The 19297-nt window shown below is 39.1% G+C and overlaps 1 protein-coding gene across 3 annotated transcripts in view; it reads left to right on the top strand.

The window, feature by feature from the left end:
- ipo11 (importin 11) overlaps positions 1–19297 on the top strand; it is a 146384-nt gene that overhangs the window by 38211 nt on the left and 88876 nt on the right. For all 3 annotated transcript variants that reach the window (XM_028577849.1, XM_028577851.1, XM_028577850.1), the window contains 8 exons: positions 123–171; positions 4584–4654; positions 4841–5033; positions 5848–6000; positions 6918–6961; positions 9559–9649; positions 10878–10925; positions 13474–13579. In XM_028577849.1, coding sequence (XP_028433650.1) covers positions 123–171; positions 4584–4654; positions 4841–5033; positions 5848–6000; positions 6918–6961; positions 9559–9649; positions 10878–10925; positions 13474–13579 — 755 coding nt within the window. The remainder of the gene's footprint in view (positions 1–122; positions 172–4583; positions 4655–4840; positions 5034–5847; positions 6001–6917; positions 6962–9558; positions 9650–10877; positions 10926–13473; positions 13580–19297) is intronic.

Raw genomic sequence — 19297 nt, forward strand, 5'->3', positions numbered from 1 at the left:
TTATTCCCTTGTTAATATATCTCCTTCTGAGCAATACTGATGAGGCAATCACGAGTGATTCAACTGCAGAAATGTCAAAAATATTAAACTTCATCTCACCCTCTCTTCCTCTTTCTTTTCAGGGTTTTCTGAATGCAGTGTTTGAGAGGCTAAAACAGTTCTTGGAATGCTGTGAGTACCTGTCTCTTTCTCTTTCCTGTATCTCTGATCCAAGGCTTCTCCCTTCAGTAAACACACTCAGTCACTGGTGCTTTATCTAATGCACACTGAAGACACCCACATAAAAGGCTAGGATATTTTATAACACCCAAAGTCTAGGTCTCATGATAGCATAGCATAAAGTAGGTGTCAAATTAAACGTTCAGGCCGAGACATCCTAAGGGGGTTAGGTTTTAATCAAGAGTTTCTCTTCTAAACCATTAGGAAACAGAAGAGCTCAAAGTACAACATATGCCCACTGTACTATTATTTAAATGTATGAGTCTGACTCAAAGAATGACTATCTTTGTTATTGCTAAATGTCGAGAGAGCAGGTTAAAGGCATCATGAAATGTGTCTTCCTGGAAAATCTTTGATGGTGACATCACCCTGTCAGTAGTAATAATGTAAAATCCAAGAAATAAAAGTCTAAAAATAGAGATACACCGATTACAACTTTCTAGGCCGATTCTGATTTTCTTTGAGTTAGGCCAGCTGATGCCGATTTTAGCCGATTCCGATTTAATTTTTTCTAACCACTTCACAACACGTTTTGATGACGAATACCTGCGCTGCGCAGAGAGCAAATCACATATCATTTGTAGGCGGCTTTAAGCAAATTTTCTCTTTATAGCACTCGTTTTTTTAACTAGTCTGGAAGCTTACGTCATAACTTTGTATGTAATGTCAAACATTACAAAAGATGTCCTCGTCCTAATATTAATACTATAGTCGCGCGGTGTTCTCCTTATAGTGTAAATGAAGCTTTACACAAGTTGAAGCAGCCACTTTGTTATTGTTTGGACAATCAACGAAGTTCAGCACTACAATCTCTATCGTCAAAATGTCTACGTACAGCAGCAGCGTCGCATCACAGAGTAGCAGGATTTCACTCATCACCTGACGAGACGATGGCGTTGGATTTGGTGTCAGATTGAAAAGCAAAAGTGCGGAAACCGATCATTTATATCCTATTTAATATATTTACCCTAAAACTTTTTCCCCTACATGGAACTATGGTACAGCAATTTATATTTACTTCCTACTTATTCTGGTTGAAATGCATGTAAAGTTCCTTAGTTGCTAAAAAGATTTCTTTGTTGCTTGGGAAAGTTCATGCTGGGAAAACACTCTATGAGTGAAACTGTTTGAATGGTAGCTATGTTGGCTCACTTTCATGGTCTGATTTCACTATCAGCTGCCCTTTTTTTCTCCCATGAAATTTGTCCTGACCACACCCAGTGAGTGAGAGATTAATTTCAGACAATTCCACGAGCTGCCATAGTGGCAGATATTCGCAAAAATATCATTTGAGATATCCGCCACAACTATCACTTCCCATATGTACTCTGCTGATGGCAAAGGAGACAGGTCAGGGTCCTGTTGGTATTTGGGCCTGGCAGATAGGGGAAAACAGCAAGGCAGCCTTACAAGGCAGCTTACAGCCGTGCTGAGAAGACATATCAGCTCTGCACAGACTGATAAGGTCAGCTATATAAACTGGTGTATTTGGTGCAGTCTGAGCGGTCCATTTCGACGTCTGGCTCTCCCTGTTAGACATTTGTCATCCATCTGAGGTTGCCTATCCATTCCTGTCAGTCATTACATTGTTGAAAACCTTTTTGCTGAGTTACAAATCTGTCAGAAATAATTAATACCCCTTCGTTTCAGCGTTCTCTATTTATTTTTTGTCTTCATTTTCTTTATCTTTGCCTATGGATATTATTATTAGCAGGTTTTTTTGGTTCAAATGTATGACCTCATGGACTTTGATAACTTTAGACAACTGCTTACATCACACACCTGTGAACAAAGAAACAGTGGCATGGGTCCAAAGTCAATTAAATGCAATGGTGTCTTGATCTACATGATCCATAATGTTACATAAAAAATAAAAGCAGTTTTTGAGCCCGTTAACAATTTTAATTAATCTAGTGACACTTTGAATTGGTAGTAGCTGATAAAAATTAATGTGTACAAGGGGAGAAGAAACTATGACCCTGTTTGTTCACAAATGATTGGAGGAAGGCCAGAGGCCGTTATGGTCTGCCGATTTCATCATTGAGGTCGACAAGGAAGTAAACTACGGTGAACATCTTTATTATTTAGCATCATGAGTTGTTTTTATGGAGCCAAAATTTACATCAGAGGAACTGAGTCATTCATGGTCATTTTTTATTTGTTACTTTACTTTATTATTTACACCAACGTAAGGGGCCCATGCGACTCTCACAAGGCAGCAAGGTGAAGTGAGCACTTGACCATAAAAAAAGCTGAAATGTTTCTTGTAGTAAATAAGGATACATTAATCTCTGCATGTTTCTTGAGCATCTTTTTCCTTCTCTTTCTGTCCTTCTTGTAATCCTGCTCCTATTCATTCCATTCAAGTTTTTCCTACCCTTTTACATGAGCTTCATCATGACTGATGTGACAAATAAAATCTTAATTCTCAATAGACACCGTTGTTTCTCATGTGGGCTTCATGCATTTTACCTTTTTATAAGAGCATAGGCTAAATACTGCAGGAGAGGAATGTTTAACATTTCAATACATTATGCTGCAGTTCTGCCAGTGTGCCAGCATTAAAACACTGTTAACTCGTAAATCCTCAGATATTTGACAAACTAATCTTGATGGGTTTTTTTTCTTTGGAAAATAAATGTGTTTCTATTGCCTAAAAAAAAGTGAGTGAACATTCCCAAAATGTCAAGACTTATTTATTTAAAGTGGCTATGAGAAACTTTCAGTTTGTGTTGATTTGAGTCCCTTTGGACAAAAGCTGTAGCGTTTTTACCACACCTGCTGTTGTAAAGATCTTTTAGTTTTGCATAGCTGCAAAATAGTATATCCAGTTTTGAACCTATAAGTGTATATCGTGGATAAATAATATACTAGATGCACAAATCTACCTATTATCTAGACATAGGAACAACAATAACAAAGGCAACAATAATGTGCCCGATTTAACAAAAAAATGCATAACGTCCACGGGAGGAAAGCTTATATTACCCACTGTATTAAAGAGTTTGTGTTACCAGGAGGTCATATAGTTGGGATGAATGTTTTGCTCAGACAGAAAATCATTCATTTACAATAAGAGAATACGTTACTGATGCATCATTACATTTCAAGTGTTACAAAAGGTAACTTGGTCTACTTTGGATTTATCGTGAGCTAAACCGGGTGTCACTGTGTCACTAGCCAAAGCATTAGCAAGAGTTTCTTGTAGTAACCAACATAATAATAATAATAATAATAATAATAATAATTAATAATAATTAATAATAATAACTTAGATTTATATAGCGCCTTTCATGAAACCCAAGGAAGTACAGGGGTACAAAAAGAAAATAGGCTAACACAAACACTGACTGAAAAGAAATTAAAACTGGGCGCTAAATGAAAGGGGGACTCATGTAGGCTAGAGCCCTGCACGGGCCAAAAACTCCAGCCCTAACCCGGCCCTGGCCAGTGGTGTTAGAGCCCTACCCGACCCCAGCCCGGCAACGCCTGCAATTTTTTTCAGCCCGAACCCGGCCCGACCCTAGACCAACATCAATCACTTTTAAGCTCTCTCTGACGTGCGTGCTCTTTGATGCGCTCTCTCTCTCTGATGTGCTCTCTCTCTCTGATGCGCGCGCTCTCTGCTACACACGCAAACACACACACGTCACATGCTACTAAGATGGGCACAATTAGGAGAGAAGCTAAAATAAGCCAGAGTCCGACCCGAGCCCAATCTGTAAAAAATAAAATAAAAAAAAAAACGGATCGAGCCTGGCCCAAATGGGCTTAGCCTGTTGGACCCCGACGGGCTTACAGGGCTCTAATGTAGGCTACTGACGTACAACTAAGTCTCGCATTGTGAAGTTATTTTATGAGTGAAATAGTGTCTTAAGAGGGCCAATTCAGAGTCGGTTTTGAATCCTTTACAATCTGTTAAAAGCCAGACCAAAGTTGACTCGGGTTTTCGCCCGTTATCGGTCACTCTCTCTTTTGGCTTTTAGTTCTTCGTTTAATTTCCTTTTTTTTTCCTGTGAAATCTGTGACTCAGCAGAATGTGTGGTTGTAGAGCCTGTCTGCCTGCCGTGAATCATTTTGTGACTTCGTGGGAAGAATTTGACCCTGGCAAAGGCATTAATAAAACCTATTTAAAAATAGCCTTCTTTTCACTGTTAGTCTCGTTTGCTGTTAGAGGTCATTTATGATCGTCAGATGGAAAATTAAACCGTTTCAGAAACATTTAAAAGTTCCTCGTAGCTATTTTAATTAAAATCCATTTGATTCAAAACCTTCTTTAATATGAAGGTTCGACATTGATATTACTTAATATTATGCTGCTGTTACTGTATGTAACAATACTGTATGGTTGTTTTGTGTTTCAGGTCGGCAGGTTGGTCCAGACAGCACATGTAGAGAGAAGTTGGAGAAGATAATCATACTGTACACTAAAGTTGTAAGTTTACTTGTATATGAATCTATATTAATACATGACAAATGTCTGTTTCATTATTAATGAATGGGTTGTATGTTTTGCATCAAGGAAGTTACCAATTATAGCTATCTAACAAATGTTCATCTCTCTCCCGTCCCTTCTGTGTTTGTCCTTCTTCTGTACATTTCTTTTTTCCCTTCCATGTAGTTGTTAGATTTCTTGGAGTACCATCCGTGTGCATTTATACCCCTAATCCAGCGTTCTCTGGAATTTGCCGTCGGCTACCTATTTACACCTGCTGGGGAGGGAGTGACATTTGAACGCTTTATTGTTCAGTGCATGAACCTCATCAAGATCATTGTTAAGAATGATGCCTACAAACCTTCCAAGAACCTTGATGGTAGGTATGAGGGCTTTGGGAAAGAGGAGCAGAAAGTGTGGAGAATAAAAGATGAGTAAAGCGATAACACAATTGAATAATTTTTTATTTATTTATTTTTTTAGCAGTGGGGGCAGGTCTGTCCGAACAATACTCACGTTTTCCTCACGAACGTACAAACCAGACAGAATAAAGAAAAAGAATAACTAAAAAGTCCGCTGCCTCTCTAAAAGAGACATCAAAGCGCAGTGCTGCTCACTAAACCGACATCAGACTGTAGTATTGCCGTCCACCTGCGGGGGGCGTGGACAGGCTTTTCAACAGTCAGGATAATTTACAAGGCAACCGCGACTACATTGTGCGTCTGCCCTATTTCTGATACCGTGCTGGCAGAAATTTTGCCATGGGGAGCCGCCACTTCCAAATCAACAGAGGAAACACTGCAAAGTACATGGTATTTCAGGTCTATGATTCAGAGGCCATCTGAAAACGCCAATAGCTCTTCAAAGCTGATCCCTGACAGTGTTTTCAAAAATGCAATGCTGTAATACCATCAGCGTCACAACACCACCATGTTTATTTCAAGCTGACAGAGGCCTCCAGTGCTTCGTTAGTCGTGGAGCACAGCACTGTGTCTTTGTTCTGCCAGCTAGTGTGCCTTATTGAAGATCTTTCTCCTAAGCAACTGTTAGTTGTCAGAGAGCTGAGCCTCATTTTTGTGGTTCTTGTGTTAATGCATTGGTTTCATTCGAATGTTTGAGTGTGCGATGGTGGCAGAGTCAAGTTCAACTTCACTTTTACTCTTCCTTCTCTCCCTCCCTCCTCCCGCCCTCAGACAGTAAACCAGAGAGTCTGGAGGCTCACAAGATCAAGACAGCTTTCTTTACACACCCCACACTGACAGAGATTGGACGCCGGCTCGTCTCACACTACTTCCTTCTCACAGAGGAAGAGCTGGCAATGTGGGAAGAGGACCCAGAGAGCTTTGGTAATAGCACATCCCCAGATACACAGGCTGAATCCAAATGTGCAGACTTATCTGGTCCTGCAGACTCGCAGAGTTAACAGGCATGTTCTTGGGAAGTCCAGATGACCAAATTCTGATATTCATGAAGTCAGCACTGTTGCTTTGGATGCAGGCTTCGCCAGAATTTAATGTGTAATGGGGATGCTTTATTCATGCATGAATGTTAGCTGTTGGACACACTTATAATAGCCTTAATAGTAATTTCTTGAATAATCAAACGGATGGTTTTCATACAACTTTGACCAATCATCTACCATTACCAGTGTTAATGCTGTGCAATTTAAATCAATGGAGCATTTTATTATGCAGATTAAACATTATGAACTTGTGGGCAGAAACTGAGATTAATCTAAAGCAGCAATGCTCTACACAACCACATGTTTAATAAAGTGATAAATAAATATGTGGATTTCTTTTTTCCTCTTTGGAAAAATGCTCAATGAAATAGATAAAAGAGTAAAGAGGTTTGGGTTGGTTGTAGCTAGGTATGGCAGAGATTAGGATATCTGTGACAAATTCCTTAGCCGCACAGTGCCCTTGCAGACTTGATGTAATGACACTGAAGACTCAAATGCAACACTTAATTAACCTGAGACCATACATGGAAAGGCCCTATGTGGTTGTTGACCTTTAGATTCAGTTTTCCAGTCAGACAAAACCACACATAACATTTTCTCAGACAAGATGTACAGTGTTTCAGCTGAGCAGCCTCCACTGTAATCTCCAGACCAGCATTTCCTAGTAGGTAACCATTTGCCATATCAGAATACAGTATAGTTCAGGCCTGTAGCAGCATTAGCTTGACAGTCCTCCATAGACACTCACTCTTCTGATTATGCATGGGACACCAGCCCTTACACTTCTCTTCTTTCTTCTAGCTGTTGAAGAAACCGGCGGTGACTCTTGGAAATACAGTTTACGGGTATGTAAAAAAAAAAAAACACACACACACACGGCGGGTTTGTTCAGGACACCCCCCTCTGTTGATTTCACGTCACCTTTTGGTATCGCCTCAGCTCGCTTGGAACCTTGACTGAGGTGGTACTGAAAAAATTACCTGTTAGCAGGTACCAGGTACTTTTTTTTTTGTAATGGGAAAACCAAAAGAGGCGAGTCAAGCAGGTACCATGTAATGGAAAAGCGCCATTAGTTGTGTTTGATTTATAGCCCTCTTGAAACGCTATAATGATCTGCACACGGGTTACTACGTGACAAACCCTATGTAGCGTACCACATGTGTGCTTATTTTGACAGAGTGACAATCTAAGTGAAGAAATAGATAGGGACAACTAAAAGGAACGAATCAGAAAAGCGAAAGAAAAGTTGTGCCCTGTTCTCTTTATATATTTTATACTGTACAACCAGTAAAACATGTCCTGTAGACATGCTCTTTATTTATTTATTTATTTATTCATGTTGTACCAATCCAATATGACTCAGTTGAAATAAACTTTGTGTTGTAAGAAAGCATTTTATTTATGAATCTATTCTGATGCTTTTCCCCATAATTTTTGTATCTTTATGGCAATATTCATAAACAATCTCACAATATCACGTTTGGTCAATATCGTGCAACCCTACGTTATTCGTTAACTAATTCACAATTTAGAATTATCAAAAGAAACACTGAGCTAGTTCTTGCTTTGAATTGCATCAGGGTTCCTTTTTGTTAGGTCAATGTTAGGGGGCTTTTGTTAAAAAAAGCTCCCTAAAGCTGGAAGTTTTCAAAGATACATGTCAATGGCTCTGCAGATCTGTGCAAAGAATGCTAACTGTAATGGTTGCAGAGGCTAATCTTAGTTTATATTTTGTCACATAGCATCTGAATACACACACACACACACACACACACACACACACACACACAAACATAGTATATGCCCTCTTTTAATCTTTGTATTGGCACATTGTGGTGCTCAGGATGTTTCATGGATCAAATGTCACTATCCATCTATTCCTACCATGGTCACCAATTCTAATGGCTGATTATAGATGGCCTCTCCCTATCAATATACCACCGGCCTATATTTTCCCAACAGAACAACCGTTTGTGTTTGTCTTAATCCTCTGAAGCTAAATTGCTTTTTTAGAAGTGTCCTCTGACCTCTTGCAATCAAAGCTGAGAGGTTATACTTACAGTACATGCTGTGAGATGTCACACACATACACATACCCTGTAACACACAGCACAGTCAAAGTTCTTATTCACTTAAAGCACACTGGAGCAGAAAAAAAAGGTGGCATTACAGTCTAGAGCTTATTCGTTATCTAATTACTTCACAATTTAGAATTATCAAAAGAAACACTGAGCTAGTTGTTCTTGCTTTGAATTGCATCAGGGTTCCTTTTTGTTAGGTCAATGTTAGGGGTCTTTTGTTAAAAATAGCTCCCTAAAGCTGGAAGTTTTCAAAGATGCATGTTAATGGTTCTGCAGATCTGTGCAAAGAATGCTAACTGTATTGGTTGCAGAGGCTAATCTTAGTTTATATTTTGTCCTAACCTAGCATCTGAATACACACACTCACACACCCCCACCCGCCAACACATTCTTGTATGTGTATGTATAACTGTTGATACAGTAACTTTTTTCAAACAGTATATGCCCTCTTTTAACCTTCGTATTAGCACATTGTGGTGCTCAGGATGGTTCATGGATCACATGTCACTATCCATCTATTCCTACCATGGTCACCAATTCTAATGGTGGATTATAGATGGCCTCTCCCTATCAGTATACCACCAGCCTATATTTTCCAGAATAAGAGTTTGTGTTTTTCTTAATCCTGTGAAGCTAAATTGCCTTTTTAGAAGTTTCATCTGACCTCTTGCCATCAAGGCAGAGAGGTTATGCCTACAGTACCTTACATGTCCAAAGCGACTTACAATTACTATATATAAGAGGTCACACACCTCTGGAGCAACTAGGGGTTAAGTGTCTTGCTCAGGGACACATTGGTTGATGTATCGCAGTGGGAATCGAACCCAGATCTCCCACACCAAAGGCATGTGTCCTATCCAATGCGCCATCACCAGCCCCCACAGTACATGCTGTGAGATGTCACACATGCACATACCCAGTAACACACAGCATGTGTTCTTGAATTGGCTCAGCCCATGTTGTCAGATTTCTTATACCTTTATTTAATATTGATTTTATTTATTTTTTTGTTACATTAAAAACCCAATAAACTACTGAAGGTGGTTGGAGTACCTTTTCTCTATTTGAACACACACAAACAGAAAAATCCCCTGACAATTTCACATTGACTTTTTATTGAACTGGGAGCTCCAAGCGTGGCCATTGTTTGTCTGTGTTTGTGCATGAGCCTCTTTGTATTACATGTTCCTTGTTTATATAGAGGGTATGCACTGACGTCACTTGTTCATGTGCTATTCCCCCCCACCACCACTAAGTGCCCAAACAAACCAACGCAGGCTGCTAAGAGATGGGAGAGCTGGGAGAAAAACAATGATTAACCATCTTCCTTTTTGTCCCCTCTGCTCTCTTCTTTTATTTAGCCCTGTACAGAAGTATTGTTCCTGGATATCTTCCACAACTACAACCAGACACTGATACCGGTGCTACTGGATATGGTTCAGAATCTCCAGGGTCAGTTAAATGTCAATTTAAATATTATTCAATGCCAAATAGAAAGTCTGCTCTATCTCTCTTTTTTTTTTTTTTTTTTTTTTTTAACATCCTTTCAATGCAAAGAAAACATGTACTCATTGTCAGTTTATTCAGTATACCAAGCTAAAACTATTGCTTTCTTACAGTTCTGCATTTAATCTTACCTTCATGAAGTTCAGGTTTGGTTAAAGCTGTTTACATTACATTTTATGGTTGTTTTGGAGGCTGTTAGTGGTCAGATTTATTTTTATTTTTTTATTTGTCCACCTCTGATATAAAGATCCCTTTTTTCAATGTATTTTATCTAACTTTATTAATTAATTATTAGAATGTTTTCTGTGTTATTGCATTTGTACACATGCCTTTGTGTTTGAAAGATGCTCTACAGATAAAATTGCCTTGCACTGCGGACACAGTATGCCTAAGTTTCCCTGAAACACAAAATGGGAGATGTCAGACCCTATATCCCATCATGAAATGTAGCCTTGCCTCAGAGTAAATGATACATATTTAATATATCAGGAAACTGCAAAGCATCTAGGTTTGTTTGTGTTGCTTTTAGCGGTCACAGTATGTTAAACATACTATCTATAGGTTTGACAGCACCTTCAAGTTCCCTGGTGACAACCTCCACCATTACAACCACTTACAACTCTCTAGTAACACACACACACACACACACACACACACACACACACACACACACACACACACACACACACACACACACACACACACACACACACACACACCCCACTGTGACTGGTCCCCTGGTGGTACTGGAGTGTAGTTTTTGTTCTATTGCTGAATTAGCTGTGCCATCATCACTCAAATGACCGGATAACCGGGTCTGCTTCTGGCCTGCCTACCAAACTGCTTTTGTTTTTAAGTGACAGAGTGGAAATGGGTTCTGCTGGAGCAAGGAAGACGCCAGATTGGTGTAATTCTATGGTTGAAGGGAGGCAGTTATTGATTTTGAGAACGGTGTACACAACAAGGACTAATCGAGAGGGAGAAAACAGACCGGTAAAATGATTGAGACAAGACTGATATAGTGGAATCCAGGCCGCTTTAAGTTGCAACTGTGTTATGATGTGGTCACTGGGTCTATTAAATCATAGATATTGTTTATTATTGAAATTGTTTTAACTGTATGCATGTTACTATAACTAATAAAATAATCTAGATTATGTGTCTGTCTTTGCAGGCCCAACCAATGTGGAAGACTCTGTTCAGTTGCGAATGAAGGATGCAGGTGAGTCAAAAGGCTTCACCTACTCTTATATCTCATGTAACTCTTCTATATTACAATAACCGCCTTCATTAGTCATGCCAAGTGTATTAAATGACTGATTTGGACTCCTAAAAAGAGTCTGATTTTGTTAAAATTACTATTTTATCTTTAACACAAAATGTGAAGGTTGTTTAATTTGCTTTTGTTATTGAAATTCTCCAACCACAATCCCAAACAATGCAAACAGATGGAGAAGGGAGAGCTGGGTAAATTGACTTTTGAATTAAGAGAGCTACACGATGCATAACAATCATTTGGCTAAGATATAAAGTCTGAATAAGAGAAAAACATGGAAATGATAATTCTTGTGATACTGCTCTCTCACTTAATCTCTCATGTCCATGGACATCTTGTTTCCCTCCTCCTTTTTTTCTTTCTTACATTCTCTCTTTTACTCAATCTACCTCCTCTTAGTATTTATAACTGACAGGTCAGGGCTGCTTCTCTGGTGGTTTCATGGCATACACAACTAAATCACAGACAGTTGGGATTGCCTACTATTAGGGCCTCTGTTAAAGCTGGATGCCCGCAGAGATCTCAGCAGTTTGCTAACAGTGTTGATAAAACAGCAGAACTCAACTGGATGATGAAGCTGCGCTGTGGCAGCAGCAGTGACTTATAATTGTGGCTGTGAGAGATAAAGCTTGTTGAAGAGCCAAAGGGGCACTTTATAACAGCAGGTGCTGATTTGTTAATAAGTCAATAATTATAATTGTGCAAATAAAATTTCATTGTATTGCAGTTAAAAGATGGTCAAGGTTTTTTTCTGACTCTTAACATATAACTGAGCTTCAATGAGCTAGACACTAGAAAAGGCACATTAGCCCATCCTATTTGTCAAATTATAATAGACTATGTACTGTACTACGTGACAATTATATTTTCTAAAAAAATTAACACCTGCTTAGACCCTTTTTTTTAATAGCTGACATATGCTGCCAACTGTCATTCAATGAAGTATAAACCACCCTTAAGTGTTAACATATTTTTTAGCCCTGGTATGTTATCAGTCTGACATTTGTCACTATTCTATCATTTGACATTTTAATGCTGCACTTGCAGCACGTTAACTTCCTGTTTCTGTAATATCGTACTTTAAAACTAAGGAAGTATATTTTATTACACCATTAGCCCTCTGAGAGGCCCTTTTAGGCCGCTAAAAACACAATTCCAAACTTATGAACATCTCATTTTGGTGAGCCAGAATAATATAGCAGTGCTATAGACCAGGAAAAATGCTTTTTACCTCAAAGGGATACTAAATTGTGTCAGTATTGACAAATATAGGACTCCCTAAACAACACAAGATAATCAAGGTACTAATGAGGAATTAAGTGAAATTCCAGACGCTACAGAGCTTAATAGCTGCCTTTTCACGCCAGTCCAAAAGAAATATGCATGTTACTCTTCCTGAGCGTTTTAACTTTCCTCTCATAGCTTTGGTTTGGCCACTGCTTCAACACCTGTGGGCTATCCATCCATGTTTTTATATATTTCCCTTGCTTTCTCTGCTTCTCCTTTTCACACACACACACACACACACAATCACATACACTTGCATAGAGATACTGTAGATCCCAATATACTCTTGCACAGTGACAGCCTTGCATAATACAAGATAATTAAAGTAATGGAAAAAGTTTCAGTTCCTCTCTGTTAAATCTCCTCCATCCCTTTTATGTCTTTGTTCTTTTCTACTCTTTTTCCTTTCTCTGTTATGCTATCTCAGAATTCATTACTTTTAACCATCATTGTAGGATAAATACATACGTACAGTATCTCACAAAAGTGAGTACACTCAGGATGCATAGTATCCTGGATCCATGAAATAACTGGCCTTTAAAAAAAAAAAATCTGCCTGCCTCTATGGGAATTTTTCTCACTTTTGTTGCCAGTGATTTAGACATTAATGGCTGTGTGTTGAGTTATTTTGAGGGGACAACACATTTACACTGTTATACAAGCTGTACACTTAATACTTTACATTGTAGCAAAGTGTAATTTCTTCAGTGTCCCATTAAAAGATATAATGAAATATTTACTAAAATGTGAGGGGTGTACCTACTTTTGTGAGATATTGTACATGTGTTGCTATGGTAGCATAACCGAGGGAACATAAGATGGCTGAACTGTAACTAAGTAGTCCCAGGGTAACACAAGCTTACCATGGTTTCTGAAGTAGGCGGCAGTGCTCAGCCTATATGATTAGAGTTGATAGTTTACCCTTTTCAACTCCCTCTTTGTGCATATAAGCTCATAAGTCCTTATACTATAACTCTCAATTAAACACCTTTCATAGCTTACACTATACTTAGCATCTCTGTCCTGTTATTACAACTCTGTACTCTTTTAGCTGCTATTTCATATAAAGTTAAGCTAGCAATACAGTCCAATTTCCAGCTATTCAAGTAATGCAATGCTCTTTGCTAAAACTCTTTAATATTCTCAGTGCTACTGTGACTAAATAATTATGATATTTTGACTGTTATTGTGGTTGTTTTGTCTGCAGTATACAATGCAGTTGGACTGGCAGCTTATGAGCTGTTTGACAACGTGGACTTTGACCAGTGGTTCAAGAATCAGCTTCTTGGGGAGTTGCAAGTAGGCCATCACAGGTATTGTACATTTCTTTTGAAACATTCACCTATTTGGATACATTTTAAGTAGTTTTTGCTAAGAATTCATTCCATAACACCCCACAGTATTTATATGGAAAAGTATTAGTATGTGAACAACATTACTGAACACCTAAAATGATTTCCGGTGCAAATCATCCACATCCTTTAGTCATCTCCTCTCTGATGTACTCAACAATTAATGTGGTGGGCTTTCCTATGGATGCTATACAGGTGTTCTATAATTTCCTCTGGCCTCTTTGTATGCAGTAGTATTTTTAAATGCATCACTGTTAGAAAGGTAATGACTCTTGAGCACATCACATTTTGCCTCACCAATGTTGCAATGAAAGGCACTTCCTTTTTTTAAATGGCTTGTTTAACTGTACGTGAGCTCACTTTCAGACATTAGTGGTGTCTCATTCATTGCATAGTTAACATTCCTTTCAGTGTAGCTTAAGCTAATTAACTATTAACCTCTGTCCAGCTATTGATTACTGCCAGCAGCACAGTCAATGCATGCCAAAAAGCTCATAAGTAGCCAACTGATGCTTGGAGTCAATGTCTGCCAAGGTAACATTATCAACTGCTGCTTGTATTCACACAATCACTCTACAAGCAGCAGTCAAATGTGTCACAGCACCAGCACAATAACAGGCTAATTTAAAAACAAAATACAAACTCTACAAACCTCATCATGGGTCTAAAGACAGTCAGACAAACTGTGAGCTGACAGATGACTGCATTTAAAAAGTGAAAAAAAAGGAAAGTGGCCAGAGGTGAGGTATGACCGTGATATGAAGAACAAAGAAGTGCCCTTCTCACACAGACCCAAAGACAATCAAAGCAAAAAGCTAGCAGCATTCAAAAGGTCGGCTACTCAGGCTGGTGCTGACGTCAGAGTGCTTGCGTGCTGATGTCACTGTGGCTTTGCTCCCACACAGGGCAGGTGCGAATAACCCCTCCACTTTGTGCCTGGGTCCCCATTGCCTTGGTCATTTTTTAAGTTCGGTTCACCTCCAAATCATAGATTTCTTTTATATTTGAACAAACTGAGCTCATTAAGACACAGTGACTACAAGGAACAACTTTTTCAAGTTTCGGGGCAATCTGAATAATTGTTGCCAAGATAATGCAACTATCTGTTTAGACAGGAGGTTGCTATAACTTGCGCATTTTTTCAACTATCAAAATTCTTTGGAAAACTTTTCGTCATGAGGGTCAACAGAAATATGTCCGCATTGATTAGAGCAATATGTGTATTAAATCTGGTGAAGATCGGAGCAACTATGTCCAAGTTAAGGCCTTCCACGCATTATGCGGCGCTATGGAGCCTGCTTACAGGTATGGGCCAAATTGCTGTACAGTCTCACAAAGCTCCCAGATGTTTTTGTATATATTGAGGCTGTCAAAAATGTGCCCAAGGGCTAAAACCAGTTAGGGGTCGCTATAGAGCAGCCATACCACTCCCAGGCCTAAATGTAAATTCAGATGAAAGAGTTTACTATTCTGCACGTCTGCAAAATTGTGAGTTTTCGTGCATCCTAAAGTCCTCAAACACCTGTATGTAAAATGCAAACTATCGCACGAAAACCAAGATGACTGACTTTTTTTGAATTTTTGTGAGTTTTCCAGCATGCTAAGCCCCTCAAAAATGCGAGTGACGGTGTGGAATAATAATAATCCTTACAAAAACAGTAGGTCCCTTGCAGTTTCACTGCTCTTGCCCTAATAATCAGATAAAACACCTTGCATGTTCCTGATAAGAGAATTATAAGTCTCACTATTTTTTTAACTAGTAAAGCAGGGTAAACATGGAAGTAACATGATGTCTTCCCAATACGGAGCTACTCTCAATAGGGATCAAAACTGTAGTTGTGGAGTTGTTTTAATAAAATACACTGTGTATGCTGTGTTGATGGCAATAGAAGGATGTCACCCAATGCAACAGTCTAGGCATAAATGATATCAGCCTGTGGCTAAAACACTTAATAGGTGTTTGCAGGATAAATTGATTGTTGGTTATAGTCTTCTCAGTGAAATTCATTAAATGATAACTCCATCCTTATCCTCTACCTGCCAAATAATGCCTTTTTTAAAACCGAGAGGTCTTTGGATGATAACCTATTGCTTGTGCTAAGAGGATTGTGTTTACTTTAAGTGTTGGACTTTAGATGTTCCCACAGTCTTTTAAAAATGCTTCTGAAATGAAAATGTGATAATGTCCCTCGCTGAGTGGAGTTTTTTTTTCTGTAGCAACCAGATGCTTGTGTTTTCTTTTGCAGGCACGTGTGTATTGGCAGACTTTGTTGCATGCTCCTTTGCCTTGCTTGTCTTCACACTGTCAGTATGTCATCATGTTTTACAACCTGTCACAAATAATATCTTATACTCATCTCCCAGTGGAGTGCATTAGTTACAAGAATGTACTTCCTACATTTCACAAAAAAACCCTGCTGGTCAAATATATGAAGCCATCACATAAAGAATTCTGACATGCTCGATCAATGCTCGGCGAGGGAACACAGTCATACAAAGAAGACACTGTAGGAGATCATCACTATTGCTTTTAGTGTTACGGTTATTGATCTTACCACAAGTCAAGTTATGTAAAATACATCTTCAAGTAACTAAATAAACCAATAACCTCCCATCCAGCCCACAACTTCTTCTACCCATGTTTCTCTCAAAGAACTTACATATGTATTTGATCTAAAAAACACTTATTTTAAAGCATCTTTTTCAGCACCCCATATGCTGCAATCTATACACATTCAAATGATCTGTAGGCACTGCAGGTTTATTTGATAAGCTGGGGAACTGAACTGCACATTATCATTCCTGGAAACTTTATTTTTGTTTCGTATCTTGTCACCTTTTTCACTACTCCAGAGTTTGCAGGTCTGATTATGTATAAGGTACATTCACTCCGCGACCAGAAAGTTACAAATCCCTGTTCCATACTATGGTGGCCCACGATTGAAAGAGCTGTCACACTTTGTGGTAATGACTCAACAAGGGACCTGTAGTATCAAAGCTGACCATGCAGACATCAGTGATTTGCACGACTGCTTAAGGTTTATAGGGGAATGTTCCTTTTTACTGATGCTTTCAAGTTCATTCCAAAGGTGTTCAGGTGGATTGCTATCGGGGATTTCTGGGGACCAGGCCATTAAAGCAACTTTTCCCGCTTCGGTCCCCCTACAGGTTGGAAGCGGAATTGTCCATTACATTACATTATGCAACCGTGTTTCCTCTATGTTGATATTACCGCAGCGGCCCGCCATGGTAACATTTTTGCCGCCACGGTAACATTTTTGCCGCCACGATATCAGAAATAGGGCAGACGCACAACAGGGTTTCCGCTATGTACACCGCGCACCGCTGCTCCTTCAGCTGTTTATGAAAAGTCATGAAGTCGTAATTACACGACTCTGCAGAGCAGTGTGCTCTACTGAACTCAAGCGAACTGTCATCCGCTCTCTCTCCCCTTTAGGGTGAGCAACTGGAACAGTGACAGGATGTCATCACTCGCGAAGTCATGGCAACCAAATAAACAACAGGGCGAGTACTATTTGTCACTCAGTCTTAGGCAAAGTGACATACAGCGACGAAAGCCGCGACATGAAATCAGCACTCATGCGGGTCCCGTGAAATATGACGGCTACAGTTTATTGGAAAATAGCATTGTGGACACTGAATTTGATGAATTTACTGTTTATCAGACCCCCAATGAGACAAGAAGCTAACGTTGACGGTCCCTCTGCCTTTGACTCCCCGCAGGAGACGCTGTATTCCTCCGACACGCTGTATTAACGTTAATGTTTTAAAACCGTTTTCCAGGTTAGTGGGTGTGCATACCGCTCAAAACCAACATGAAAAACGTAGCTAGTAATGTTCACTCAGCGTTTTTTTTTTTTTTTTTTTTTTTTTCTTAAACTGTGTGTAAAATGAGCAGTGACGTTAAAATCACCATACGCTACCGTCTATTTGCTGGATGGTTTCAAGGTAACGGTCGGTAGCTAACATTAGCAGATAAGCCTGTACTTTTAATCCTAGTGCCTGGAATGGTTAGGGTTAGGTGCCTTGAAGTCAAAGGTCGCAGCGCTGCCTGGAAGGAGACGTTGGGGGCTTAAAACACCATCGAGCACAAATGTGTGGCACACAAAAATATTTTTTTCTTAACAATATTTTTTATGTGTTTAATAACATTTAAAGTACAAATGAAATAACATTGTCATCTCTTTTCGTAGTCAAAAATAATGTCAACGTATGTAAAAATAGTATAGGCAGCTAACAAAGAGAAGCGACATGGTTAAAATGTTTTCCCAACTTGGCAATATCTCACGAGAAGCAGAAGGACATTAATTATATTGGCATCTGCCAAAACCACGCATTTGTTGCTGTTACCATAGTATTCCCAGATCATGCTGCACTGCCTGCCTCCCTTAGCCCTCTGGGCATTAGCTGTTGGAGGGTTTAATACAGCTTGCTTATTTGGACCTTGATTTACATCAGACAGAACAGAATAAAATACTAAACATTAACAACAATATGCTAAGCATGAAAGGTACTTTTTATTAAACAAAACTTGTACAGTTTCTGTGGAGAAACCCGTAGCATTAGACCACCTTAATTAATGTTGTCCTGAGTCCCCGGGGTTTGGACTAAGGTCTGCACCCACCTGTTTCCACACCTGCAGGATTTCTGCTGCCTGCCTCTCAGCCTACAATGTGTCTGGACATTTTTTGTGGTATTCTTGGGTTGCAACTGCTCACTTATGTCTATCAACAATCAGGCAATATTACCACGGTAGGGCTGCACGAGGAAAATATGTAATTGCGATTATTTTGACTGATATTGCGATTGCAATATGATTCGTGGTATTGGAGGGAATGATCATTTTTCTCATTTTCATTGAAAAATATAAAAAATTAAAAAAATGTAATTGATTATAGTGTGATGTTTGCAAAGATCTGTACAAAACAAAGATGTTTTATTTAATCTGTAGGATGGGATTTGTAGGCTGGGACTTCTCTGCTGCACCACAATACTTAATTCCCAATGATTTGACACATATTTTGCCTTTAACAAATATTGCACCCTCCTGCGATTTGGATATTACACTTAAAATTGCAAGCAGTTGTGCAGCCCTATACCACAGGTGGCAAATTTACTGTTTTATCATTAGCTCTGCATAGAGCTGTAATAAAGTATTTTCTAGCTGAATATTAACAGCCTTAGGGCTTTTTACAAATTAGCCTAAACGAAAATACGGAATATTTCTGTGTTCCAACCTATCACTTCAAGGCTGACGCGAATATTTGCGTTCCAAACATTCCACAGAAAATTAAAGGTTTGCGCCGTCACACAATAATCGATTAATGACAGAGATTCTTACTCTCAAGAACTATCTTTATAATGTTTAAAAGCAAGATCAGAATTACTTACTGTATATGAGTAACTGAAAAATCTTTCTCTGATTTACGTCAGCTGATTCTTAGCCTCCATGTCGTCCATTGTAATCTTGAAACATAAAACTTGTCTGGTATTATCCCTTACCGTACATGTGCAAGCTGTGTATGTGTTTACTGGTTTGCTTGCAGGTTTGGTAATCTTTTCCGTATTGGGCTCTGATAGTGTCACAGTGCCTCTTGTAGGTATCGCTGATTTAAGTCTGAGCCCTGTGTAGGTCTGTCTGTATCACTCGATATGAAG

Source organism: Perca flavescens, chromosome 5 (assembly GCF_004354835.1).
Source record: "Perca flavescens isolate YP-PL-M2 chromosome 5, PFLA_1.0, whole genome shotgun sequence".
Classification (NCBI taxonomy): Eukaryota; Metazoa; Chordata; class Actinopteri; order Perciformes; family Percidae; genus Perca; species Perca flavescens.